At 48.7% G+C, this 27,132-nt stretch overlaps 2 protein-coding genes across 3 annotated transcripts in view; one reads left to right on the top strand and one right to left on the bottom strand.

The window, feature by feature from the left end:
• GLYCTK (glycerate kinase) overlaps window positions 1-15,042 on the bottom strand; it is a 42,091-nt gene extending 27,049 nt beyond the window's left edge. The window contains exons 1-2 of one of the 2 annotated variants that reach the window (XM_088482070.1): window positions 14,971-15,042; window positions 9,438-9,673 (exon numbers count right to left, since the gene is read on the bottom strand). The gene's annotated coding sequence lies outside the window, so the exon portion shown is untranslated. Of the gene's footprint in view, window positions 1-9,437; window positions 9,674-14,344; window positions 14,433-14,970 lie in introns of those variants that run through there. The other variant, XM_088482071.1, reaches the window with a different exon arrangement.
• A 137-nt stretch (window positions 15,043-15,179) lies between these two features.
• Window positions 15,180-26,782, top strand: WDR82 (WD repeat domain 82). The gene is made up of 9 exons (XM_088482038.1): window positions 15,180-15,842; window positions 17,560-17,657; window positions 18,127-18,193; window positions 19,476-19,575; window positions 19,663-19,779; window positions 20,683-20,838; window positions 20,921-20,990; window positions 21,068-21,210; window positions 25,345-26,782. The coding sequence occupies exons 1-9, from the start codon at window positions 15,682-15,684 to the stop codon at window positions 25,372-25,374; spliced, it is 942 nt and encodes a 313-aa protein (XP_088338164.1). The 5' UTR covers window positions 15,180-15,681; the 3' UTR covers window positions 25,375-26,782.
• Window positions 26,783-27,132: the final 350 nt, after the last annotated feature.

Raw genomic sequence — 27,132 nt, forward strand, 5'->3', positions numbered from 1 at the left:
AACCTCTTCAGCGACTAATAAAGTCCTTCTTAGTTTATAACTCCTTATTCCCCTCTTTCCAATCCAGAATAGCTTCCCTTTTCTGCCTCCCATAAGGCCTGCTGGTGGCGCCCTGCTTGCTGCCCAACAATCCATATTTGCTTCCCTCCATTGTGTCCTGTGGGGAAAGGGAGGAGAATATGTAGATATTTGACTGCTGCGCCCTCACTTGTTGGCCTGGTATAAGACTTGTAGCTACCAGACCTCCACCTCCCTAAAGCTTTGATATCTTCCACTGGCTGCAAACGCCGCCGCCCCTATATTGGAAGAATGGGTACCAAATTTACGCACGACCTATCCCAATCTCCCTATACATCTCCTATAGACCGCCATGAATTGTAACTTTGTTAGCGGGGATTCTCACCTGTGGACAAGAAAATTAGTCTCATCCCTTGGTCTGCTGATTAAGAATGCCCTCACTGCCATCACCGGGCATACTGACGTGTCTGGCTGCCTCCTTAACTGCACCCGTCTGCCCCTGACGATTTTGTTGGTCTTGGACTTTTGTACCTTGCCTCAGCTATCACGACATGACTGTTTTGTAATCCTGTGTCGCACGTTGGGTTGGACTCCACCACCAACTCACTAACCCTGGATGCCCTGTTAAATGCCATGATGAAACCTCTTCTAAATAATGTTGCCTCACCTGCATACCCATGGCACTGCACCCTTAGGGCCTGATTCAGACCCACTCGCAAGCGGCTGTCCGCTCGCAAGTGGGTCGATGTTGTGCACTGCGCATGCGCACGACGGCGGGAGCCGTCCATCATCGCGGCCATCAAACTGCCCGCTTGTATAGGCTGTGGGTGGTGACCCACAGCTATACGAGCGTCCAGGAGGACGCTCCAGAATTATGGAGGGCGGCCCTCATTCAGAGCGTGCGCTCTGCTCAGAGCGTACGGCTCTGAATGAGGGCCTTAGTCTTTCTCTGGTCAAAGGTTCCCTAATGTCCGGGTTCCTGACTTCACATTATTGGGCAGACCTTGGTCTCATCCCTCCTTACTCTCAATTTTGTAAAATAAAAAGAGATGCCACCCACTATAATGTTAACCTTTGCTCTGGAAGCCCGCTCCCGTCTTAGCTTGCCAAGAAAAGCTAACATTTCTTGGCGTGGAGCCTTAAGCCGGCCATACACAGTGCGAAACCTCACGATGTGTTGTATGATTGCCATTGTGATTCCTCCTTTGAAAGTCTCCATATGATGTGGTGAAATTATATACGATTGATCGTTACGATCATACATACATCAGAATACATCCTACACAATAGATCGCAATCTTACAGTTTTTCCGTAAGATGTACAATCCAACTATACGAAGGCAGGGACATGCATCGGCATCGCACCAAAACATGATGTGCACGGTTGATCGTTACGATCGATTGAAATCGTGTAAACAATAGCAGCGTGTATGGCTGCTTTACCCTCTGGGCTTCCCGGCACTTTGAAACTGCAGCCACTTTTCCCAGGCGGCTTTGTATAGTTTCCACATCTTTGGCGCCAGTGACCGCTCGACCAGGGTGCTTAGATCGGCTCTACTATCTACCAAAGATGGGAGGGGCACGTTAGGCCTACTGCTTTTGCCTGCGGAGCCGCTGTCCTGAAAACTTGCCATTTTTGCCTGGACAATGCATCTGCTATAATGTTCTGTTCCCTGGGTACGTGCTTAGCGCTAAATGTGATGATGTGATGCAGGCAGGCCGCCTCTAACCTCCTCACTAACCTGACGACTGGTGGTGACAAAGCACATTGATTTTGAATGATCTGCGCCACCCCCATGTTGTCGCACCAAAATTATATATACGCCTGTTGGCCAGCCTGTGGCCTCAGATGCCCACTGCTACCACTATTGGGATATAAGTCCAATGCTACCAAATTCCTGGTCAACCCCGTGACCACCCATCTGGCCGGCCACTGCTGGGCGCACCATTCACCGTCGCGGATACGACTGAAAACCCGTGGCCCCGGCGGCATCAGTGAATAGCTGCAATGCCTGATTGTGTGATGTCGCTGTTTGCCAAATGCTCACGCCATTGAAATGCAGGATGAATTCTTCCCACACTCGCAGGTCATCACTAAGGTTCTTGGAAATGCATATAAAGTGGGGCTTTTTCTTAGCGCCTGCTTCAGTCTTCTTTTAAAGATTCTGGCCATGGCAATTACTCGGCATGCGAAGTTGAGCCTCCCTAACAAGGAGTACATCTGTCCAAGCGTGACCTTCTTCGCCCTCGCGCAATAGCTGATCTCCCTACCCAGCTTCTCTACTATCTCTGCTGGCAATTTACACTCCATCTTTCCTGAATCCATCTCTGTGCCCAGGTAGGGTATTTTTGCTTTTGGCCCCTCGGTCTTCTCTTGTGCGATGGGGATGCCGAGTTCCCCCAGCATGCACTGGAGCTCGTGCTGCAGCCAATCACAATGGTCCCACTGTGGAGGGCCCACTAGAAGAAAATCGCCTAAATAATGCGCTACGGCTTTCAACCCTGTGCGTTCTTCCAAGCAGCATTGCAAAAAAGAGCTAAAAGCCTCAAAGAATGTGCACATAATGACACAACTAGTACAGCCAATCCTGGGGAATTGGTTCGATTCCCGTCAGCGGCAGCCCGACAGGAGCAGAGTGCGACGCAGCGGAAGCCCAACAGCGCTGGAAATCCCGATCGTGGATAGGTAAGTATCCACTAACCTAACCCCCCTAACCCTAACCCTCCTTAGGGGTGCCTAACCCTAACTTCCCCCCCAAGTGCCTAACCCTAATCCCCCCGGGGGGGTGCCTAACCCTAATTCCGCCCCGGGGGTGCCTAACCCTAACCCTCCCTCCCCCTAGCCTAACCCTAACCCTCCCGGGGGGGGTGCCTAACCCTAAGTCCCCCCCCCGGAGCCCTAAACCTAACCCCCCCCCACGGCTATCCGCTCGCGGCGCCCGGCATCACTACGATTGTGATGCCAGGCGCCGGTCTCCCGGCATCGGGGAAATGCGCCTCCGATCCCGGGATTCGCGGAATTAAGATAGCGGGCAGTGCTGCTAATTACTAGCACTTGGCTCAGCCTCAGCCGCTGCAAGGGAAGTCGGGGTGGGCAACGTCTGAGGCTAAGCCGAGCGTTAGTGCTCAGCAGTGCTGCCCTGGCCCACAAAAATACTCTTATACTATGCCCATCTTAATCTCCACGCCAGCCCGAGGCGGCCTAACACAGCGAGTGTTTTTTTTTTTTTTTATGAACGTGGGAGGGGGGGGGCAGGTTAAATTTAAATGCAGTCCGATCCTGGGAATGAAAAAATGGTCCGGGATTGGCCTCCCTAGACGCAACCGATGGGCAAGCACTTGTCTATGAGAAAATATCCCTCAAAACTGAAGCCCATGAGCCTGAAACTTTCCGGATGCAGGGGCAGCAGCTTGAAGGCTGATTCCATGCCCAGCTTCGCTGTGAGCACTCCCCTGCCCTGCGGCTTAACCATCTAGACAGCTCTGTCAGAAGGCTGGTACTGAACCGAACACTGCTCTCTATCCACCGCATCCTTTACTGATGCCCCTTTGGGATACGATAGCTGCTAAATGAGCCTAAATTTCCCGGACACCATCTTCAGGAACCAGCCCGTGGAATAACCAGATCTGGTATCGGCGGGGCACTGAACAGTCCCGTCATTCTACCCAGCGGTAACTCATTCACAATCTTGTCATACACCCCAAGCGGCTGCTCCCTGCTGGAGTTTACATTTTTGCTGCTGTGGATGGGACGTCTTTTCTTATTGGAATTCTGAGCCCTATCTGTAACAGCTTGGCTCCGTAAAGTTTAGGGTACCTGTACAGCCATTCTAGGATCCTGCCTAATCTTACAGGACTAATTGCTTTTGCTAGGTCCTGCTGCAGGGGGTAGCTTTTGTGTGTGACTAGTCCTTTTCCTAGTGCAGTCCTTAGCAAAGTGGTTTGCGTTGCAGAATGCGCAGGCGTGCCTAAACTTGCAGTGTCCTCATGTGCACTGTGACTCGTTAAATGTCCAGCATTTAACATCCTTATTTTGAGTGCTAGGCCTCCCTGCGCTAAACCTTTGCCCTGTGAGGCCCTTCTCTGCTAAGCCGATACCTTGTGCTCTAAGCCACACCTCTAAATCCCTGGTTCTGAAATGAATGGCTTTCCCACCCTGTGCTTTCTGCCTAAACACCTCGTCATACCTGCGTAATCTGTGTATTTTAGCATGCTCATACCCACTTCCAGGTAGGCCTCCATATAAGAGCCTGAGCAGGCAAACATACCACTTAGCCGGTGTTCCAAAGTCTAATAGGCCTCTGTCTGCCCGCCAACCTTTGCCACAGCTCTCTCTTTATCCCTAAACCCGCAATAGCACCCTTTATGATCTCCTTCCTGGTTTGCTTTGGCAAGTGCCTTGACCCCAGGTCACAGCCTACTGCTACCCCTTCCTGCAGGAACCCCCCTGCTTTCTTCTGCTGTACCTGCCCCACTAGGTTTCTTCCTGCATCTACGCCTGGGTTGCATATTTTATTTCTTATTACTCTTTTGCCCTTGCTAACTTTAAGCTGCTCTTTTAACACCTTAAATGCCTTATCCTCATCTGACTCCGATGAACTTCTGTCCTGAACGCTGACCTGTACTGCTGACCTGTACTGCTGACTTATTACTAGGCACTGCTGTACATTACACAATAGCCTTGCTAAAGTCCTGAACAGCTCCTGCGTCAACATTCACAATTACAGGTTGAGTCTCCCATATTTTTCGGTTTTCGGAGTACCTGGGGGGGTTCGGCGGGTCCTGTGGGAGTCATGCGGGTGTCATAGGAGGCCCGACGTGTGCTGTGGAGGGGTACAGCCAGGTTTGGAATATTTTGGTTTTTAGAATGTATGGATATGGGAGACTCAGCCTGTATTATTGATGTTCTCACCATTCCTGTGCGAAGAAGGGTTGTCTGCCCCGCTGGGATTGGCGCTGGCTGCCGCTGCTGGATTATTTGTGTTGGAAGTGGCATGGGCAGTCTGGGATGCTGTTGCAGGAGCCCTGCTGGAAGTGACGTTGACCACGGCGTTGTTCCATGTGCTGCCCTGTTCTGGGTGGTAAATACTGCCTGGCCAGATGCTGCAGGAGCCCCGCTGAACGTGGCACGGGCCGTGTAGCCATTCTTTTGAGGTTTCCTGTGCTGCTGCTCCGCAAATAGGTTTAGGGCTCCCGGGGGGACTTAGGGTTAGGCACCCCCCTGGGGGACTTAGGTTTAGGCGGCGGGGAATGGGGGGTTAGGTTCAAACAAGCCGTTCGTTTTTGTGCTATATTTATTATGTTCTGTTTTTGTCAGGTTTTTGTCGCATTCTACATTCTACAATACTTGGGACCAGGGGTATTTTGGATATTGGAATATTCCGTATTTTGGAATATTTGCATACCGTAATTAGATATCTTGGGAACGGGACCCAAATGTATACACACAGCCTGCAGGTCATTTTATACAATATTTTCAATAATTTTGTGCCTTAAATAAAGTCTGTGAACATTAAACCATCAAAAAGCAAAAGGTGTCACTATCTCAGTTATGCTAAAAAAAAATTCCATGTTTCGGAATATTTGGATATGGGAGACTCTTTAAAAGAAACACTCAGTAAAAGAGAGGGATTCTTAAATAAATAAATAAGAATAATCATGCAATTAGCAATAAAAAGACTGTTCTTATCTGAGACAGTGATCAGCACAAAGTTCATGCGGCAAGAGGGATCACTTCCCAACGCGTTTCGTCCGTGAGATGTCTCACGGACGAAACGCGTTGGGGAAGTGATCCCTCTTGCCTCATGAACTTTGTGCTGATAATTGACTCAGCTAAGAACACTCTTTTTATTGCTAATTGCATGATTATTCTTATTTATTTATTTATGAATCCCTCTCTTTTACTGAGCGTTTCTTTTAAAGTCTATGCCATGAAATTTAATCTTATGAAATCCTGTTTTTAATAGCTTGCTTCTTATTTCCCCATTGTGATCATAACCTACACCCCGATTGTTTTAAACCATATTATATAGACCCATTAGTATATCTACATGTAATGTCCTCTTGTATTATATGCACATCACTGTTTTAGCTTTTTATATTGTGTAGATTAAACATATTTCTATATCTATATGTTCACCACCGTATTATGTTTTTATTCACCTAATTGCTATTTATTCACTTGCACTTTCTAACCTAGGGCCTGATTCAGACCCACTCGCAAGCGGCTGTCCGCTCGCAAGTGGGTCGATGGTGTGCACTGAGCATGCGCACGACGGAGGGAGCTCCGTCGTGCGCATGCGCCAGACGCGACGAGCGAAGGAAAGTCCTTCGCTCGTTGTGTCTGATCAAAGGGGGCGTGCTGTCGATGTTGATTGACAGCACGCCCCCTTTGGTAGGCGTGCCGGGGGCGTGCCTCCCTGACGGGGCGTTCCCACGGGAACGCCTCCCGTCAGAAGCCGGCCCACTGACATCACTAGTGATGTCAGTGGGAGTGATTTTGGCTCTGATAGAGCCAAAATCACTCCGGAGCTTGCGGTTGAAAACCTCAACCGCAGGCTCTGGCTCGCAGTTTCGATGGTCGCGATGGTCAAGACCATCGCGGCCATCAAACTGCACGCTCGTATAGCCTGTGGGTGGTGACCCACAGCTATACGAGCGTCCAGGAGGACGCTCCATTTTCATGGAGGGCGGCCCTCATTCAGAGCGTGCGCTCTGCTCAGAGCGTACGGCTCTGAATGAGGGCCCTAGTTATAACACAGGTACTTATCACTTGATATTATTATTATTATTATTACCAGTTATTTATATAGTGCACACATATTCCGCAGCACTTTACACAGAATAGTTATCCATTCGCATCAGTCCCTGCCCCAGTGGAGCTTACACTCTATATTCCCTACCACATGCTCACACACATACACACTAGGGTTAATTTTTTTTGGGTGGGAGCCAATTAACCTACCAGTATATTTTTTGAGTGTGGGAGGAAACCGGAGTACCCGGAGGAAACCCACGCAAGCACAGGGAGAATATACAAACTCCACACAGTTAGGACCGTGGTGGGAATCGAACCCACGACCTCAGTACCGTGAGACAGTAATGCTAACCATTACACCGTCTGTGCTGCCCTAATATAGAACTGTCTGCTAATATAAACTCACTCGCTAGAAAGTAGGTAGTCGCTGAACAGTACACCTATCTACACAATACTTACAGCACCTATCCCTTGCCTATAATACTGTTTAGCTGACACCCTGATACGTAAAAGGGAGGGAGGTTTCTACTCACGAATATTCGTAACTTCACTTAAGTTTTGTGCTACATGTATCTTTGGTTTTTATATTGAGGGGGAGTGTTATCTGCTACTTATCTTCACCTACACATCGTTACTGTATTTATATCTCACTCTTCTCCTAATAGGACTCAAAGTGCTTTACATTTGCATTTAAAACACAAACTAGAAAATAAGCTTAACAGCAAAATTACATTGTGAGCAAATAGGGGAGACCTGAGTCTGTTTTTGAAGGAGTCTAGAGCGGACGGGTGTGATATGTATTACCGCCGGCCGCATGGTTCAAATCCCAACAGCGGCTGCCCGACAGAGGAGGAAATCCCGATCGTCCTAAAGGTAAGTATAAACTAATCTAATTCTACCCCCTAACCCTCCTTTAGGGCGCCTAACCCTAAAGTGCCTTACCCTAACCCCATCCCGAGCTGAGGCCTCTTGAACTGTGCGGGGAAGCGAGTTTCATAGAGTCGGAGACACAAAGCGAAAAGCTCGACCCCCAGATGAATTCTGGGAGATTCTAGGTACAGCTAATAACCCTTCATCTACAGATGGCAGTAAGTGACCGGGGCAGTAAGGACTCAGAAGCTGCTTCAGGTACCTTGGGCCCTGGTTATGTAGGGCCTTCAAAAACAAACTGGTTTTGCTTTTAAACTAATTTGGCTTTAAATCTAGCGGCTATATTGCTGGGATCAGCAAATCGGAGCCAGTTACATTTGGGCCGAAGTCTTTTTTGCATCCACATATAAGGCAAAATTACCAATACTGATATTATGTGATCAAAACTCAATGTAAACAAACTATGAGCAACTCAGCATTAGCAACAATGTGTAATGATAAAAATGCAACATATAAAGGAAGAACCCTTCATGATGTTATACCTGGCACTGACAAAGTTTACAAAGTAAACAAAACATTTTTACCCTGCTACTTTGTGTCCTATATACCGGATATTGGGCCTGATCCATTACCGATCGCAACTGCGATTACGCAAACAAATCGGCGGCCGCCCCTTTTGTATTGAGTCCCGGAGCGAGAGAATTTCTCTCTCACTCCGGGGCTCGCGCATGTGCAGTGGAGGACCATCGACCCACTTGCGAGCGCTGTGCGCTCGCGAGCGGGTCTGAATCAGGCCCTAAGGAGCTTATTCAGAGGCGGCCGTACGGTCTACGACCGCACGGCCGCCTCGATGTTTGGCCAGTGCGCATGCGGGAGCCGGCTCCCTCGTGCGCATGCGTGAGACCCGCTACGACCGACAGCGCCGGTTGTAGCAGGTCTCTTTCCAAAGGGGGCGAGCTGTCGATGTTGATTGACAGCTCGCCCCGTTTGGAAGGCGGGCCGGGGGGGGTGGCAGCCCAAACGGAGGCATTCCTATGGGAACGCCTGCCGTTTGGGGGAGGCCCCACTGACATCACTAGTGATGTCAGTGAAGAGCTTCCGGCTCAGACAGAGCCAGAAGCTCTGCGGGGCTTACAACAAGTGAGACCCTACCCTAGGGTCTCGTCGTAAGCCCCGATGGTCGCGATCACCCGAGCGGTTGTTAGAGCTGTGGGTGTTAACCCACAGCCTAACGACCGCAACAGAGGCGGGCGGTCAGGATGCAAGTGGCCGCCCAGTTTCTGAGCGACCGCTTGCATCCTCCGACCGCCTCTGAATGAGGCCCTAAGTGCTGTGAGGTAGCAATGCTAATCAGTGAACCGTGCTGCCCAGATCCCCCCTGTAGGAGGTATATTTACTGAAGCGTGTTGCCCATAGCAACCAATCAGATTCTACTTCTCATATATCTAGCACCTTCTAGAAGACAATAGCTAAAAACTGATTGGTTGCTATGGGCAACATCTCCACTTCTATAAACCCGCACTATAGTAAATATGCCCCTAGATGTTACTACTTCCATGTTATTATAACGTAGGTTACCTGATTAACCACATACATATAAGCAACATGTGTAATATTTATTTAGGGCTCGTATCCAACGGGGGTCCTAGTGTAACGGGACGAGCACTCTGCCAGCCTGTCCTGTCAGTTCTTCTGTGCTCTTACTGACTCATGTCGGATTGATTTACCATCAGTAGCCATCACTAGCCTGCCACTACTGACCACCGGTCATACTCTGCTGCCACACACTCACCGGCTGTGCACTAGCTGTAGGAGAATAGCCGCTGCCACCACCAGGCTCCTTCACCAGCATCTGGAACCGCTGCTATCTGGCTGCTGGTATAGCTGCTGCAGCGCCTCTTTGCTGGTGACTCTGGCTGCTTCCTCCTGACCACTTACTCTGAAGCAGGGCTGCAGGCACGGCATTGGCACAGAGCGCTGGGTATAACACAGCAGAGGCGTGGAATGGATTAGAGTGTCAGCTCTTATCTGTAGGTCACAGAAATACAGCACTTAATAGATGTCAAAAAAATATATTGGGGGAGATGTATTAACACTTGGAGAGAGATAAAGAACCAACCAATCAGCCTCTGTAATTTTTCAAACACAGCTTGTAAAATGGTAGTTAGAAGCTGATTGGTTGGTACCAGTCCATTGATCCATGTCACCACAGTCTGTCTATCCCCCCCCCCATTTAGAGTGCATAAGCTCTCTCGAGCAAGGCCCTCGTCCCTCATGTGCTTTTCCTTCCCTTACTTATACTACCATCTATTCCATACCCCCTACAACGCCACCTCACCCTTGGTTGTCCTGCCGCTTATTTGAGTATTAATGTGTCTGACCCATGTCCTTGCCCTGCTATGTTTTGTACTGTAAATCATTGTTTTCTATGGGATCTTTGTGGCGCTATATAATTAAATGATAATAATAATAATATCTCTCTCCAAGATTTGATACATCTCCCCCATTGTGAGCAGAATGGTGTACAGTATATTACTCACAAATAGGCCTTAAATGACTGTTACACATCAGTATGTGCTACTGACACCTGCAGCTGTAACACAAGGAGGTTCTCGCACAACACATACTGTATGCTCTTCATATAGAGCCACAGCCCTTGCAATACATTCATATATGTACTTAGAATACTGCACCAACCCTGGTAGATGTTTGAGCAAGGTGCCCAATCTGGGGAGGCGGCAGACTGCACCCAGCCAACCAAGCAGGGCAAAACCTTTATTATCTTTCCCGGCTAATTAACCTGTTCAGTTATGAGGGCAGATAGCCGGATAGTTTCCAATACAGTGATTATAATATATAACGTAATAATTTATTATCATTTGTACAGGATTCATTTATTACACAATAATGGAGAGCATCAGAGGGTGGTTCTAGCCACAAGTAGACAGAGATGATCTAAAAATGGTATTGAAACGCAATATACTTTAATATATAATTTAACACAGGCCCTAGTACGGATCGCAATTGTGATCGCAGCTGCCATTTCTTACGGAACACAGCTGTGAAATTATGCTAATGCCTGCCACAGCTCAGTCGCCATAGAGACACCCGCTGCTGCTTTCTCATATCCGTTATACCTCACACTCCTGCGTATACATCAGTAACATCAACGCGGATCAGCCCGTCACACACACTTACAGCAGGTCTAATTTATGCACGCCCAAGAAACGCCGTTCAAACGGACAGGAACACCTTTTTCCCAACCGCTCCCCCGTCACCACTCCCAGACGCTCCCAGCCTGTCACTCACTCTGCGATGCATTCCTCTGTGCGTACATAATTGCAGTGTGATAGCAGCGCAGCTTATATACGCATGCGCAATGGCTGACAATCGCTCGATTTGAGTACGTGGCTGCATTTGTGATCGCAACTGCAACAACGTACACAAATCAGCCGATGGTGCGTACTGCGCATGCACCGCAGTGCACGTGCGCAGCGGCTTAATTGCAATCACACCGCAGTCATGCAGAACACAGGAACCCATCGCAGAGTGAGTGACAGGCTGTCAGCATTTGGGGGTGGTGACAGGGTAGTGGTCGGAGAAACGCAGGCGTGGCTGTCCGTTTGAACGCCGTTATATGGGCGTGCATAAATTAGCCACTGCAACGGCATACGCAGCTTGTGTACTCACTGCGTGCGACGAGGTTAGCAATTTCTGAGTAAGGTCAGAATTGCTGTAAGTCTGCGTGAGGGGCTGATGTTCCCGATGTATACACAGGACTGTGAGGTATTACAGATGTGAGATAGCAGTAGTGGGTGTCTCTATGCTGGCTGAGCTGTGGCTGATGTTCCCGATGTATACACAGGACTGTGAGGTATTACAGATGTGAGATAGCAGTAGTGGGGTCTCTATGCTGGCTGTGCTGTGGCTGATGTTACAGATGTATACACAGGACTGTGAGGTATTACAGATGTCAGATAGCAGTAGTGGGTGTCTCTATGCTGGCTGAGCTGTGGCTGATGTTCCCGATGTATACACAGGACTGTGAGGTATTACAGATGTGAGATAGCAGTAGTGGGCGTCTCTATGCTGGCTGTGCTGTGGCTGATGTTACAGATGTATACACAGGACTGTGAGGTTTTACAGATGTGGGATAGCAGTAGTGGGTGTCTCTATGCTGGATGAGCTGTGACTGATGTATACACAGGACTGTGAGGAATTACAGATGTGAGATAGCAGTAGTGGGCGTCACTATGCTGGCTGAGCTGTGGCTGATGTTACAGATGTATACACAGGACTGGGAGGTATTACAGATGTGAGATAGTAATAGTGGGTGTCTCTATGCTGGATGAGCTGTGACTGATGTTACTGATGTATACACAGGACTGTGAGGTATTACAGATGTGAGATAGCAGTAGTGGGTGTCTCTATGCTGGCTGAGCTGTGGCTGATGTTACAGATGTATACACAGGACTGGGAGGTATTACAGATGTGAGAAAGCAGTAGTGGGTGTCTCTATGCTGGCTGTGCTGTGGCTGATGTTACAGATGTATACACAGGACTGTGAGGTATTACAGATGTGAGATAGCAGTAGTGGGTGTCTCTATGCTGGCTGAGCTGTGGCTGATGTTACTGATGTATACACAGGACTGTGAGGTATTACAGATGTGAGATAGCAGTAGTGGGTGTCTCTATGCTGGCTGAGCTGTGGCTGATGTTACAGATGTATACACAGGACTGTGAGGTATTACAGATGTGAGATAGCAGTAGTGGGTGTCTCTATGCTGGCTGAGCTGTGGCTGATGTTACAGATGTATACACAGGACTGTGAGGTATTACGGATGTGAGATAGCAGTAGTGGGCGTCTCTATGCTGGCTGAGCTGTAGCTGATGTTACAGATGTATACACAGGACTGTGAGGTATTACAGATGTGAGATAGCAGTAGTGGGTGTCTCTATGCTGGCTGTGCTGTGGCTGATGTTACAGATGTATACACAGGACTGTGAGGTATTACAGATGTGAGATAGCAGTAGTGGGTGTCTCTATGCTGGCTGAGCTGTGGCTGATGTTACAGATGTATACACAGGACTGTGAGGTATTACGGATGTGAGATAGCAGTAGTGGGTGTCTCTATGCTGGCTGAGCTGTAGCTGATGTTACAGATGTATACACAGGACTGTGAGGTATTACAGATGTGAGATAGCAGTAGTGGGTGTCTCTATGCTGGCTGTGCTGTGGCTGATGTTACAGATGTATACACAGGACTGTGAGGTATTACAGATGGGAGATAGTGGTGGTGGGCGTCTCTATGCTGGCTGTGCTGTGGCTGATGTTACAGATGTATACACAGGACTGTGAGGTATTACAGATGTGAGATAGCAGTAGTGGGTGTTTCTATGCTGGCTGAGCTGTGGCTGATGTTACTGATGTATACACAGGACTGTGAGGTATTACAGATGTGAGATAGCAGTAGTGGGTGTCTCTATGCTGGCTGAGCTGTGGCTGATGTTACAGATGTATACACAGGACTGTGAGGTATTACAGATGTGAGATAGCAGTAGTGGGTGTCTCTATGCTGGCTGAGCTGTGGCTGATGTTACAGATGTATACACAGGACTGTGAGGTATTACGGATGTGAGATAGCAGTAGTGGGTGTCTCTATGCTGGCTGAGCTGTAGCTGATGTTACAGATGTATACACAGGACTGTGAGGTATTACAGATGTGAGATAGCAGTAGTGGGTGTCTCTATGCTGGCTGTGCTGTGGCTGATGTTACAGATGTATACACAGGACTGTGAGGTATTACAGATGTGAGATAGCAGTAGTGGGTGTCTCTATGCTGGCTGAGCTGTGGCTGATGTTACAGATGTATACACAGGACTGTGAGGTATTACGGATGTGAGATAGCAGTAGTGGGTGTCTCTATGCTGGCTGAGCTGTAGCTGATGTTACAGATGTATACACAGGACTGTGAGGTATTACAGATGTGAGATAGCAGTAGTGGGTGTCTCTATGCTGGCTGTGCTGTGGCTGATGTTACAGATGTATACACAGGACTGTGAGGTATTACAGATGGGAGATAGTGGTGGTGGGCGTCTCTATGCTGGCTGTGCTGTGGCTGATGTTACAGATGTATACACAGGACTGTGAGGTATTACAGATGTGAGATAGCAGTAGTGGGTGTCTCTATGCTGGCTGTGCTGTGGCTGATGTTACAGATGTATACACAGGACTGTGAGGTATTACAGATGTGAGATAGCAGTAGTAGGTGTCTCTATGCTGGCTGTGCTGTGGCTGATGTTACAGATGTATACACAGGACTGTGAGGTATTACAGATGTGAGATAGCAGTAGTGGGTGTCTCTATGCTGGCTGAGCTGTGGCTGATGTTACAGATGTATACACAGGACTGTGAGGTATTACAGATGTGAGATAGTGGTGGTGGGCGTCTCTATGCTGGCTGTGCAACGGCTTTGCGATTGCATTCATTAGCATATTTTCGCAGCAGACCCGCACGCGTATTTGCAATAGCGATCCGTAATGAATCAGGCCCAAAGACACACACTCAGAGAGTACAAAGGAGGTAACACCGTCCCCTACCTGGCTGAGGCTGGAGGTTACCATGTGATTAGCAGTCTGTATAACACAGCCATGCTGTTGGTATAGTACCATAGAAATCAATACACTTTTTACACGTACAGTATAATGCAGCTGGCACGCCGTGCGCCAATAAGAGAATAACATTTGCGCAGTAAGTTATGTCTCCTAATTTTTGTGTGGCGGAAGATGGATCCCGGCACGGTGTGTATAGGGGTCTGGCACATTGTTTCTAACAGCGCCGCGTTCACTGGCGTTGTTACTAGCGTTGCGTTTTTGGATGCCATTTTGCTACGCCGTCCGCACTGGGATTGCCTACAGCGATCTTTTCAGCACTGGTAAAAATGCTACTGAAAAGGCACGGCAAACGCGTCTGCGTGGAGGTTCCAACGGCGACAACCTGATGTAACAAATGAAAGCCTTTCATTCCAGATAACAAATCCAGGTGACTGCAGCTGGGAAACAAGTGAAAGAAGGTGGATATAATAATAATATCATGACACCGAAGAAATGTAATAATTACAGCAGTTACACAGCATCTGCCTCCTCCAAGGTCCCCAATCCAGTAACATGGAGGAAGGCTTTAGTCCCCTAATAAATGTCTATAAAGCACAATGGAAGAGAGACCATGTCAGTCTAGCTAAGGAAGCATTAGTAACACCCCATAGGACAGAATGCACAGCAACAGCAGCAGCAACAGCAGCAGCAACAGCAACAGCAAGACTCACACTGTCAATGACAGGACAGCCAGCCTAGGAACCAGGGGTTAACCATGCCACACGCAAGATGGCGGCCTCCCAGGACCACAGCGAGATCACCGCGGCCCGTGCGCCCGAGCATTCCATAGCACGCAGCAGCGCGCCGCACGCAACATGGCGGACGCGCCTGACGTCACTGACCCTCCAGCCAATAGCCGGCCGTAGTTTTTTTTTTTTTTATGTGCTGCGTCGACGCGCGCTGCGGCCTCCCTCCGGCTCCTGCGGCAACATGGCGGCGGCGGAGACAATGAGCGCGGGCGGGAGGCGCCAACTGTGAGCCGGTCACTAACACCACCGTGACCCGGGGGCCCCAGGGACCCGAGCTCCTCCGCCTTCACCCCCCCCGTAGCCATCGGGCTCAGGGGTGTGATCTCACCCAGATCCCCGCACACCCGTCACCACACCAGGCCTGTCAGCCAGGGGGGGCTGGTGTAGGAATAGTGCAGGCTCTTATTACTGCTTAACCCTCTCCCTGCGCCCCCAGATCTCCCCCTGAGCCCCAACAGCTCCCCCCCTCTGCTTGTGCCCCTGCATCCCCAAGTCTCAGCCCCCCCACCATTACCTCACTTGCACCCCAATATTGCTTATATTTCTGCACCCCATATCCTGTTTCCCCCCCCCCCCCTTTTCTCCCCCCCCCCCCCTCTCCCGGGCGAGTGAGCCCGACCCCCTCTGGCAGCCATGAAGCTAACGGACAACGTGCTGCGCAGTTTCCGGGTGGCCAAGGTTTTCCGTGAAAACTCCGATAAGATCAACTGCTTCGACTTCAGTCCGGGCGGAGAGACCGTCATCTCCAGCAGCGACGATGACTCCATTGTGCTGTACGACTGCCAAGAGGGCAAGTGAGTATCCGGCGCTGCTGTTACGCTCGCTGTCTAGTGATCACAATGGGTCGGTTATATACTTCTCTATGTATAATAAACGCCTATGGCGTGTCCTGAGACTGATCTGCCATAGCCTGCGGCGCGCTCCCACAGAATGAGCTGGCGGGGGCGGGAGTTGTCCGAAAGATGTCACGGTTGGGACACGAGAGACCACCTGTCCTGGGGAATGCTTGGTCCATTACACTGGTGTACTGTCTGTATACGATGCAGAGAGAGTATGAGTGTGGGCCTGGAAAAGATGTAAAGATGGTTCTGCTGGGACAGCGGCGATAGAACTAGTATAGGTCGTTCGTGATTTACAGTAATGGTCTACAACCATGTAAGGGCACTTTGCCTAGGACAACCAGTCAGAGCCAGGGAGCCGAAAAATATCTGTAGTCAAGTTAAAGAGCTGCCACAAGGCAATGCCTCATTTTTGTGCGCACACCGTTGGTATGACATTAGCAGGAGCATGACCTTGTGTCACCCCCCCGTAGTTGTGCCCCCAGTAGTAGTGCCCATTATGCAGTGCCCCCTGTAGTGTCTATTATGCTGTGCCCCCTGTAGTTGTGCCCCTTATGCAGTGCTTCCTGTGGTAGTGACCCTTAGGCTGTGCCCCTTATGCTGTACCCCCAGTGCTAACATGATCACGCTGGGCATCGCTGACTCCATTCCGTCAGGGCTGCTGCTGACTGGATCTAACTAAATCCAGCAGGCACTCCGGCTCCTCACACCCGGCTAACCCCCCCCCCCCCCCACCCCTTAATCCGGTGCCCCCAAGCCACTTCAGGGTTAGAGCCGTATTACAACAATGAAAGACCCACATGTGGCTCGAGAGCGGTGGGTTGGCATCCCCTGGTTTAGGATAAAGGTGCATACACACGATCAGATTTTTTCTTCAGATATGGACGATAACGATTTAAAAATCGTTCAGTCGTTCATATCTGATGGAAAATCATTCATATCTGACATGCCTGAACGATGGACGATCAACGATGCGCGTTCCCGTTTGTCAGATAACGATATCTGACATCTGATGGGTTTGCAGTCAGACTTGGACGATTCCATTCATTTTAATGCAGTTAAAAATCGTTCAATCGTTCAAATCGTTCAAATCGTTCAAAACTTTGGTCAAATCGTCCAAATCGTTCAAATCGTTTAATCGTTCAGTCGTTCATCTGACAAGTCTGACAAATCTGACCGTGTGTACGCTCCATTAGAAGTCTGCCAGATCTAGGGAAATGTATGTAAGCTTTCACAGATGCTTGTTGCCATTTCTTGGCCTTGATAACTGTGCCCTGCTTGGCCCGAAACTGTACAAGTCTATAAAATCCTTCACATTGGAAACATCTGCGCGAAGAACATCCCCACTTGGTGGTAACCACATCGATGATGGCGTCGTTTATCCCCTTTTTGTACCTTTTGCTGTCAGATTTCGCCATGAATAACGACTATAACAAATGTAAATATATGGCGGTCCGCATGTGGCTGCCAGTCGACAAAGCCTGATCTTGATAGAGGTGGTGTCGGTGAGGGGTAGATTGGCTGAGAGGCTATTGGGGAGGCAGTGGGGGGGCAGATGTAAGTGTCTGTGATAAGGTCCATTCTGAGTCCAAGTGGCTGAAAAAAAAAATGGTACTATTACAATTGCTCTGGGTTTTTTAGCCGTGTTTCACAATGCTTTCTGTTTTGGCAGGCCCAAGAGGACACTGTACAGCAAGAAGTACGGTGTGGACCTCATCAGATATACACACGCAGCAAATACTGTGGTCTATAGTTCCAACAAAATTGATGGTACGCCTTCTCTATGGTCCACTCAGATCCTTACTCTGTATGTTGCCTCTTTAAGACCATTTGTCTACTTTACTATCGATGGTAGGTTACCTTCTTCAGGTATGTCTTTTGTCAGTGTCGGCAATAGGCTTATTCTACGGAGATGTCTTCGGTCGTAGGCTTGGATCTGGGCTGAGGTAGTTGTTTGTACAGTTTAAGGGTCTGTGACATCACCCGCGGTTGGAGATAACTGTACAGGCTACTGCCTTGCCCAGGGCACGGCACAATCGGCACGGAGTTCCTGCTCTGTGTGTGGATCCACAAACCTGTCTTCATGGTGCTGGGTAACGCTTTCGCTTTCCATATCGTACCTGAGATTGTTCTCGATTTGTTTTGTTTTTAAGCCATCTGTCTGTTGACTTAAACTTATTCTGTACAGTGATGTAATGTTACGTACAGCTAATCGCTTTCTTTTTTATTTCTTCTGTAGACACTATCCGGTACCTCTCGCTTCATGATAATAAATATATCCGTTATTTCCCAGGCCACAATAAAAGGTGAGTGACAGTAGTGAGGTGAATCTAACCAGCGGGTCACTAGAGTTTGGGTCAGGGAAGAAATGGTAAAAGGGGGGTGAGGCATGGTACATAAAATCAATGATGATGCTTTAAATAGATTATTGGAGATGCTACATGTAATCGCTGCCATGTGACAGGCAAAGTGTCCCTAATCGCCTCCACCTCTCATCAAGTATTCAAATCAGCATTTTTATTTTATTTTTTTTTACGGTTAAATAAAGTGCTCATCTTTAAAATCTCTGTGGCCCCACCCTTAGCGCAGTCATGTTTTTAATTTCAGTGCCATAGATAATAGCATTCCCTCTAGGCTGTTTTAGCGGGGCAAAAAGCGCCCTGCCCTCACAGCCTGCGGGTGCCGTCTTCACCCGCGGTTGGGGAAATGTGCGGTGACCTGGTCACCGCCGGAGAATAGACGCCCAGCATCTATTCTCCCTGTCGGCGCTTGGGGGCTTTTCAATGGCCACGCCCCCTTTTCGGAAGCGCGCGCCTTAGGCACGCTCACGGAAGTGCCCTCTCTAGCTCTGGCTCCCTGCCTGCCGCCCCAGCTAGAGTGAGCACTAGATAACACCATTCCAGGGGGTATAGAGGTGTTTATATGCATTTTCTTTTGATTGAAATTATTTATTTGGTTTCCTCATATTGGAAACAGCCCATTCTAATTGACCTAATTTTTTTTTTATTCCAAATAAACAATGTTTTTGCAATGCATCTATAATAGACTTGGGGAAAGCAGAAAGTTGTATGTAAACACCGTTAGTTGGTGGGTTTCTCTCTTGTGGGATTAAGTCTTGAACTGATGTCAGCTGCTTACCAAGTGGCTAGATTTGTGTCCAGCTACCCACACACGTGGCCAAATAGAAGTGATCCGGCTGTTTAATGCTTGTGCCGTGTGCCCAGACCTATGGGGCACAGAGCTTGTGCGATTGGATGACAATTGCGGTCATCATCCAGCTGCACTTGCGTGCGTTCCTGATGGGTATCTGGACATTCCTGCTCAGCTGTTGACCAGCAGGTGTTTTGTGCCCACATACTGCTGATGGCAATAAAACCGTCATTTTCTCCGTTTGTAAGACACCTTTGTGTGTCCAGTTCTGGTTTAGAATAGAAGTACTCTGAAACTGCATTCAGTGTCAGCTATCCCAAGCAGGGTTAGGAGTGTTGTGTATATAGGGAAATACGTCTCCTTGTATTTATCTTTGCGCTTCGACCTTCAGAACTGTTTCTTCAAGGACCTTCACTCAGGGTCTCATTATTTTAACAGGGTTGTTGCGTTATCTATGTCTCCGGTGGATGATGCCTTCATTTCCGGGTCCTTGGATAAAACCATCCGATTGTGGGACCTCCGGTCTCCCAACTGTCAGGTTAGTGACGCTCTTCCCTGATGTTTTATATGATGCGGAGGTGTACCGAATGAATCCCACTGATGATATATTCCTTCCTCCATAAAGGGTCTGATGCACCTACAGGGGAAGCCAGTGTGCTCGTTTGATCCGGAGGGTCTTATTTTTGCTGCTGGGGTTAATTCAGAGATGGTGAAGCTGTATGACCTTCGCTCCTTTGATAAGGTAATTCTAAGCCGACAGATCAGGTGCATTTGTGTTTACCAGGACAATTCCGCTGGTCACACATGACCCTTTCCTGCAACCGAGGACCAATAGTGTTCACTTCCGAACACATTCACTAACATGTCCGAAAATGATCTAATCAATTTTTAGTCCTGTGGTTGTCGTAGGGGCTGCATGCGTCAGAGTTGGCCCGATTCTTAGAAATCTCTTGCAATATGGTAGTGTTTAGCTGTCCGCTTTATATTGGCGGGATAGTACGACCACAAAGGGGCCCTTTTAGTGCGGTCACACAGGCCGACCAGATCAGCAGACCTGTCCATCGATAACCTGTTCCTTTTGGAGACACACGTGCTCATATTCTGTCTGTTGATTTGGTTTTATCTTAAGATCTGTCTGTCCGCAAATTGCAGCTTCAATGTGCTCAAAGCAGCGGCTCCCATTCCACATGTGACTGTGCCCGGGCTGGGTGTACGTTTGTTAGATTGGGAGTTTATCCGCTTGCTCAGTCATGTATGCTGCATGGAACGTGTGTTTTACAGTGTTAGAGCAATGGAGAAGGTCCCAATAGCCGCCAGAAAGATGTCTCTTTTAGCAAACGCCATTAGTCGCACTTTTATACGCGATACCTTGCATCTTAGCAGTGCTTTTAAATGAAGATCAATTTTTCTCCCACCCTCCTCTATTCAAGTTTAATTGTTCATGGAGCTTAGCGGATACTCTTTCTGCTTTCTAAACCAGGCCAGAGATATAAACGGTGCAGGTTTCTATTGATCTATGTGGTCATCTAGACCAACCAGTACGGTGGGGGGGTCAGCCAGTAAACGTATTGTATACTGAGACAGGCTGTAAACATTGAAAAACTTGCAGAATTAAAAAATCTCGTTCTGAAATTCCTTGTCGCAGGGCCCTTTTGCCACCTTTAAGATGAATTATGACCGTACCTGCGAATGGACATCACTCAAATTTAGCAACGACGGAAAATTAATTCTCCTCTCTACAAATGGCGGCTTCCTAAGGCTGGTTGATGCGTTTAAAGGGGCTGTGCTCCACACCTTTGGGGTAGGTAGCCTGTGACGTGTGTGATTGGATAAATGAGGATCAGGCAGTGGATAAATCTGACTGTAATATTGGTCTCTGACAGGGTTATAACAACAGTAAAGGAGTCACACTGGAAGCTTCGTTCACCCCAGATTCTCAGTTCATTATGATCGGTAAGACGAATAAGAATAGTTTTCTCCCTTGTTTTATGGCTCCTCGGCTGCTTCTCATCCTCCGTGTGTATCTGCAGGGTCGGAAGATGGCAAGATCCATGTATGGAATGGAGAGAGTGGCATGAAAGTTGCCGTACTGGATGGCAAACACACTGGACCCATCACCTGCTTACAGTTCAATCCCAAGTTCATGACCTTTGCAAGTGCTTGTTCCAATATGGTAAGCAAGGATCCTAAATGTGCAGTGACTTTTCCTTCTACCGGTGTACTGTCAGTAGGTCAGACGTAGATTATAGATGGATAATGGCATAGTCGATTTGCAGACTGGATTACACAATGGCACTAGTATTATAGCCAGGTAGCTAGCTATCGTGCTTTGACTTCTCATCTCTGTCCTCCTGTCTATATCTTATTTCTGTCCCCTCTGAGTTTCTCATCCCTTCCCCCGGTCTGTGTCTCAAATTTTTGACCACCCTCCAGGTCTCATCTGTCTCCCCTCTGTCTTTAAGTAATTTCTGCCTGGTCTGTGTGTGTGTGTCGGTCTGTCGGTGTGTGTGTGTGTGTCGGTCTGTGTGTGTGTGTCGGTCTGTGTGTGTGTGTCGGTCTGTGTGTGTGTGTCGGTCTGTGTGTGTGTGTCGGTCTGTGTGTGTGTGTCGGTCTGTGTGTGTGTGTCGGTCTGTGTGTGTGTGTCGGTCTGTGTGTGTGTGTCGGTCTGTGTGTGTGTCGGTCTGTGTGTGTGTGTCGGTCTGTGTGTGTGTGTCGGTCTGTGTGTGTGTGTCGGTCTGTGTGTGTGTGTCGGTCTGTGTGTGTGTGTCGGTCTGTGTGTGTGTGTCGGTCTGTGTGTGTGTGTCGGTCTGTGTGTGTGTGTCGGTCTGTGTGTGTGTGTCGGTCTGTGTGTGTGTGTCGGTCTGTGTGTGTGTGTCGGTCTGTGTGTGTGTGTCGGTCTGTGTGTGTGTGTCGGTCTGTGTGTGTGTGTCGGTCTGTGTGTGTGTGTCGGTCTGTGTGTGTGTGTCGGTCTGTGTGTGTGTGTCGGTCTGTGTGTGTCTGTCGGTCTGTGTGTGTGTGTCGGTCTGTGTGTGTCTGTCGGTCTGTGTGTGTCTGTCGGTCTGTGTGTGTCTGTCGGTCTGTGTGTGTCTGTCGGTCTGTGTGTGTCTGTCGGTCTGTGTGTGTCTGTCGGTCTGTGTGTGTCGGTCTGTGTCTCTAGTATTGCATTATCTCTGCAATCTCATCTCACTCTCCCTCATATGTGTCATCACGGTGCAGGCGTTGACAGGAGGGTACAGACCTGTACATTCATACAGCGCTAGGGGGAGAACAGCGGCTGTATCCTATCAGACAGCCAGTGAGAGCTGTAAGGGCAGGTTGTGCTGTTATCCAGTCAGGCATCCAGTGAGAGCTGTGAGGGGAGGTGGTGCAGTGTCCATATGGCAGACAGTGAGAGCTGTGAGGGGAGATGATGGCAATGCTGTATGTGTCAGGCAGCTAGTGAGAGCAGGTGGTGGGGCTGTGTCAGTCAAGCAGCCAATGAAAGCTGTGAGGAGAGGTTAGCGGGGCCTTCCTCCAGCTCTGACTTCACTGCTAGACATCCCTGTTATTTGGTTATATAATAGATCATTCCTAGTCCTGGAAATATGTTTTGCAGCGTTAAGCAGTGAAGACAATGGCACATTTAATGTTTGGAAAGTCTAGAAGTTTAGAACTAATGTCATTACCATGATGGATGTTCTACTGTATGTAGGCAGCAAAAATGCATTTCCCAGGCTGGAACTAATTTGCTTTTATGGGATTGTGGTTATTAATAGCGTTTACAATTTAATATTTGGTGACTGGGACACAGGGAGACGACAAGGACCTGACACTGGGACTGGCGGGGTCTGTAGAGGGCTCACTGTCACGTACAGGTGTCCTCTCCTTCTACTCTGCACTAAGTGTAACTGGATTCAGTGCGTCTCTACGAAACATGCGACTATCTGGGCAGTAAACAGTCTGATCCTACTTTGCAGGAGACACAATTTTATTTGTTATTTAAGTCTTTAAAAGCAAAATTGTTCTGTGAAAGAAAAGTGACCTGGAACTTGGAATCTACATTTAGTTGGTTAAAGTACAAGCGCCTAATTCTCATACGTGCGCAGATGCGGCTACCTGTTTAGCCGCGTCTGTATTCTTATGCCTCGACCGATATCTTAAAAACAGATTTCCACTTGCTTCTTCATGCGGCGGTGCAAATCTATCTCTGCATCTTTAGACGCTACCATCGGACGCATTATGGCCGGTGCCTTTTTTTCATCGGAGTATGGCGTACTGTGCGAGCAGTTGTGTGTCTTTGGATGCAGCTGCTGCCAGCAACACGCCCTCCTCTGCCTAGACTACTAATACGCTAATATACGCACTCCCTACGTCCAAATTCTTCTGCGTCTGTGTGGTAACCATCGGGACACATGCGCAGTTCTTCAAACATCGTCCAGCTGGGCTCATATTTTGCATGGTATGCAGTCGGGATGCCGACTGTTAAATCCCGACCGTTGGCGTCCCGACTGTCTAATCCCTGCAAGGGCCTAATGACAGGCGTCGAAATCCCGACGCCTGTCATTTTACCTACGCCGGGAGCCCGGCATCCCGATCGAAGATAAGCCGGTTGCAGACAGCCGCGGGGGGGGTTAGGTTAGGGGCTCCCAGGGGGGGGGGGAGTTAGGGTTAGACAGCCCCCTGGGAGGGTTAGGGGTTAGACTAGGGTGAGGGGGGGGGGGTGTTTGGCACCCCTGGGGGGAGGTTAGGGTTAGGCACCCCTCCTGGGAGACTTAGGGTTAGGCAGCGGGGAAGGGGGGGGGGGGGGTTAGGTTTAGGCACTTGGAGGAGGGTTAGGCACTTGGGGGAGGGGGGGAGAGGGGGAGGTTAGGGTTAGGCGCCCCTCAAGGAGGGTTGGGGGGAGGGGGGGAGGTTAGGGTTTAGGCACCCCTAAAGGATGGTTGGGGGTTAGGGGTTAGACTAGGGTAAGGGGGGGGGGGGGTGTTTGGCACCCCTGGGGGGAGGTTAGGGTTAGGCACCCCTCCTGGGAGACTTAGGGTTAGGCAGCGGGGAAGGGGGGGGGGTTAGGTTTAGGCACTTGGAGGAGGGTTAGGCACTTGGGGGAGGGGGGGAGGTTAGGGTTAGGCGCCCTCAAGGAGGGTTGGGGGGAGGGGGGGAGGTTAGGGTTTAGGGTTTAGGCACCCCTAAAGGATGGTTGGGGGGGGGGGGGGGGGGGTTGTTAGGTTAGTTTGTACTTACCTTTAGCGCAGTCAGGATCTTCACCTCTGCTGGGCTTCCGCTGTCAGGAATTGAACCGTGTGGCCGGTGGTAAATCATACCGATCCCATCTGCATAGCGTGCAAACAGACCCCCAGGGTCTGAGATTCTGCAGACTTTTCGGTAAATGCCAAATTTAAAAGTCCTGTTCTTCAGGCATTCAATGCTGCCCGTGATGTAATGGAAAGTGAGGGTGAGCTGTGTCTTCGGGGGGAATTCAGTTCCCCCCGATAAGTTTTTACGGGTAAAAAAGGGAGGTCGCCAAAGGCTATTCAACTAAACTTTCCTTTGTCACCTGATACCTTTGTTCACGCCTTTTACATTTACGTATTAAATTGACGTGTTAACGGACGTTCACACACATCCGTGAAAAGTTCACTGATTCGTGCATTAACAGGGTCGTGTCACCTGCTAAACACCTGGGTATCAGGGACTTTTATCACTGCTTGTGCAGTGGTGAAAAAATGTTTGATAATTGCTGCACATTTGGGGCTTATTGATTAGCACTGGGGGTTCAATTAGCCCACCGTAAATTACCGTGGCTTTTTGCATTCCCCTCACATAGGAGGCCATACTCTGTCCTATGGCAGGTGCAGATTACTAGTCTGTGTCCGATAGTGATGTCTGATGCACCAAGTGTTGGTTTAGCGTCTTAAGATGCTCAAAATGGGTGTCTGTCCTTGCACATTGGTACGGGCACTTGTACACCAGTGAAGAGCTTGTAGCGGCCTTTACGTAAGGTGGCAGGAGCAATACCAGCAAAGCGCACACACCCTGCGGTTTAGGGGCCGTTTTATATAGTTCAGTACAGGGTTCTGGATGGCAGAGTTGGTCTCCAGACAAATGGCCGTCGCATGAAGCAGGGCTCTTGCATTTGTAAACAAGAAGACTATGATGTGAGTGAGAACGGATGCTGAGAACTATACCTGCCCCCCTGATGGAAACCCCATCACACAGGCCGTCAGTACGGAGAAGAGCTATTCTCTTGTGATCATTTTAAGCATAAATGGTTATTGTCTCTGTATGTGTAAGGATGCTATCTTATTGGTAATTGTCCCTTCTGTCTCTGCAGGCCTTCTGGTTGCCGACTATTGATGACTAATGTACCGGTTACCCATGGGGGTAGCGAGAGCCCGCATGTTGGGGTTAGGACTCTGTTGGAGGCTTTCCTGAGTACTCCCCAGTATTACCCCGCTTCCACAATAGACTGATACTTCTACTTGCCAAAACTGCCCGGTTTATGCATCCGAATATATATATTATTACTGCCGTCCAGACGATGGATACTGAAGCTGCGCTGTGGTGACTGAGCTATGTCCTAATCACATTAATTTGGGGCCTTTTTTAAATTCCTGTGGTAACATTTTTATGTATTTCCTTCATGTATTAGTGTAACAGGTGCCCGGCCTGGCCTCACCCCTCTGAACGGGCGAGTTACAAAGTCCTCTCACCCTTTTATTGCTGGGATATTTCACGCACCTATTGTGCAACTATGCTGAAATGCAGCGAGGCTCTCGCCACGCGTGTGTCATGTGACAGACGTGTATTTGGTTCCCTGAACATAGGAGTTACAGCATTATTAGTAGCTTCGGATCTCTTACGCAATGAAGGGACTAAATAGAGCCGTTCTCGTTTCATCTCAATTTGTACTTTGTGGACCAGAGTGATAGAAATATTCTCTGCAGACTGAGAGAGTGTCGTCTCCCTGTCGCCCTGTCTCCCTGAGAGGTCTGACGGGCTGGTTGCAGTTACTGTCCGCGCCGTTCACGGCCAGTATCTTGGACGCGGGGATCATTGTACATAGGTTACACTGAGGATTCCGATAACTTCAGCTTCTGTTCTGTTCCTGCAGGAGAACATTTGATTTAATTTTGTTTTATTTTATTTTTTTTTAAACTTGGTTCCTGAAAGATTTTGAAAGTTTAAATATTTTCTTGAGTTTTTATAGCATAAGATCTAATAGTAACAGCTTGTTCTCCAAACCTAGTGAGCGGGGCGGGTACATGACAGCTGATATTTGTGTGGGAAGCAGTATAGAAAGGAGCACTGCAGCAATAAGATACTATTGGGTGGTCCTGACGAGATATGATCCAGTACATGTACAAGCCCACCTGGGACAACAGGCAGTGTGGGCTGCTCCCCTGTAAGCTATAGAGCAGGAAGACCAGGGGTGAGAGTGTACGTGGGCCTCACCTTGCACTATGTGAATCCCTGGTGCATAATATCTGTATATTACGACTTACTTTTGCAGTTTCAAGTATTGAAAGGGACCTGGCTTGTGGCACATGCTCATCACCTCCTCATCCCCAGGGACTGTCCGCCAGCAGTATTTCTGATGTATTTCACAGACGCACATTTTAGACTATCCAGCCGCACAAACAAATTGACATTTATTCGCAGATATGTACATAAGTGTTGTGATAATGTGAGTTTGCCGCAATAAACAGCCCACAACCGTTTCTTGTATATAATGTTTTTTTTACACAAATAAAACAGTTATCGAAAAGTTGTGTAAATTGTATTGTGGTCAATGCACAAAGAAGGAGATTCGACACGCCGGAATGTGGGTCTTCCGGTGCAGGAAATTCAGGGTAAACTGGAACGCGACATGCGGATGGCAGAGCTGCTCCGTCTAATGGGATTTCTTTGTTACTTATATAATTAGGCTTCATATACAACTTTAATCATCCAAAAGTATTGCCCAGGCACGCGAATCTACATGTCTTATTTATATATTAGCAGTTATTTATATAGTGCATGTTCTGCAGAGCATGGAGCCTTATTACCAGCTATATAGTGCGCATGTTCTGCAGAGCATGGAGCCTTATTACCAGCTATATAGTGCGCATGTTCTGCAGAG

This window comes from Taudactylus pleione, unplaced genomic scaffold, assembly GCF_031769625.1.
Source record: "Taudactylus pleione unplaced genomic scaffold, aTauple2 ptg000281l, whole genome shotgun sequence".
NCBI classification, from domain to species: domain Eukaryota; kingdom Metazoa; phylum Chordata; class Amphibia; order Anura; family Myobatrachidae; genus Taudactylus; species Taudactylus pleione.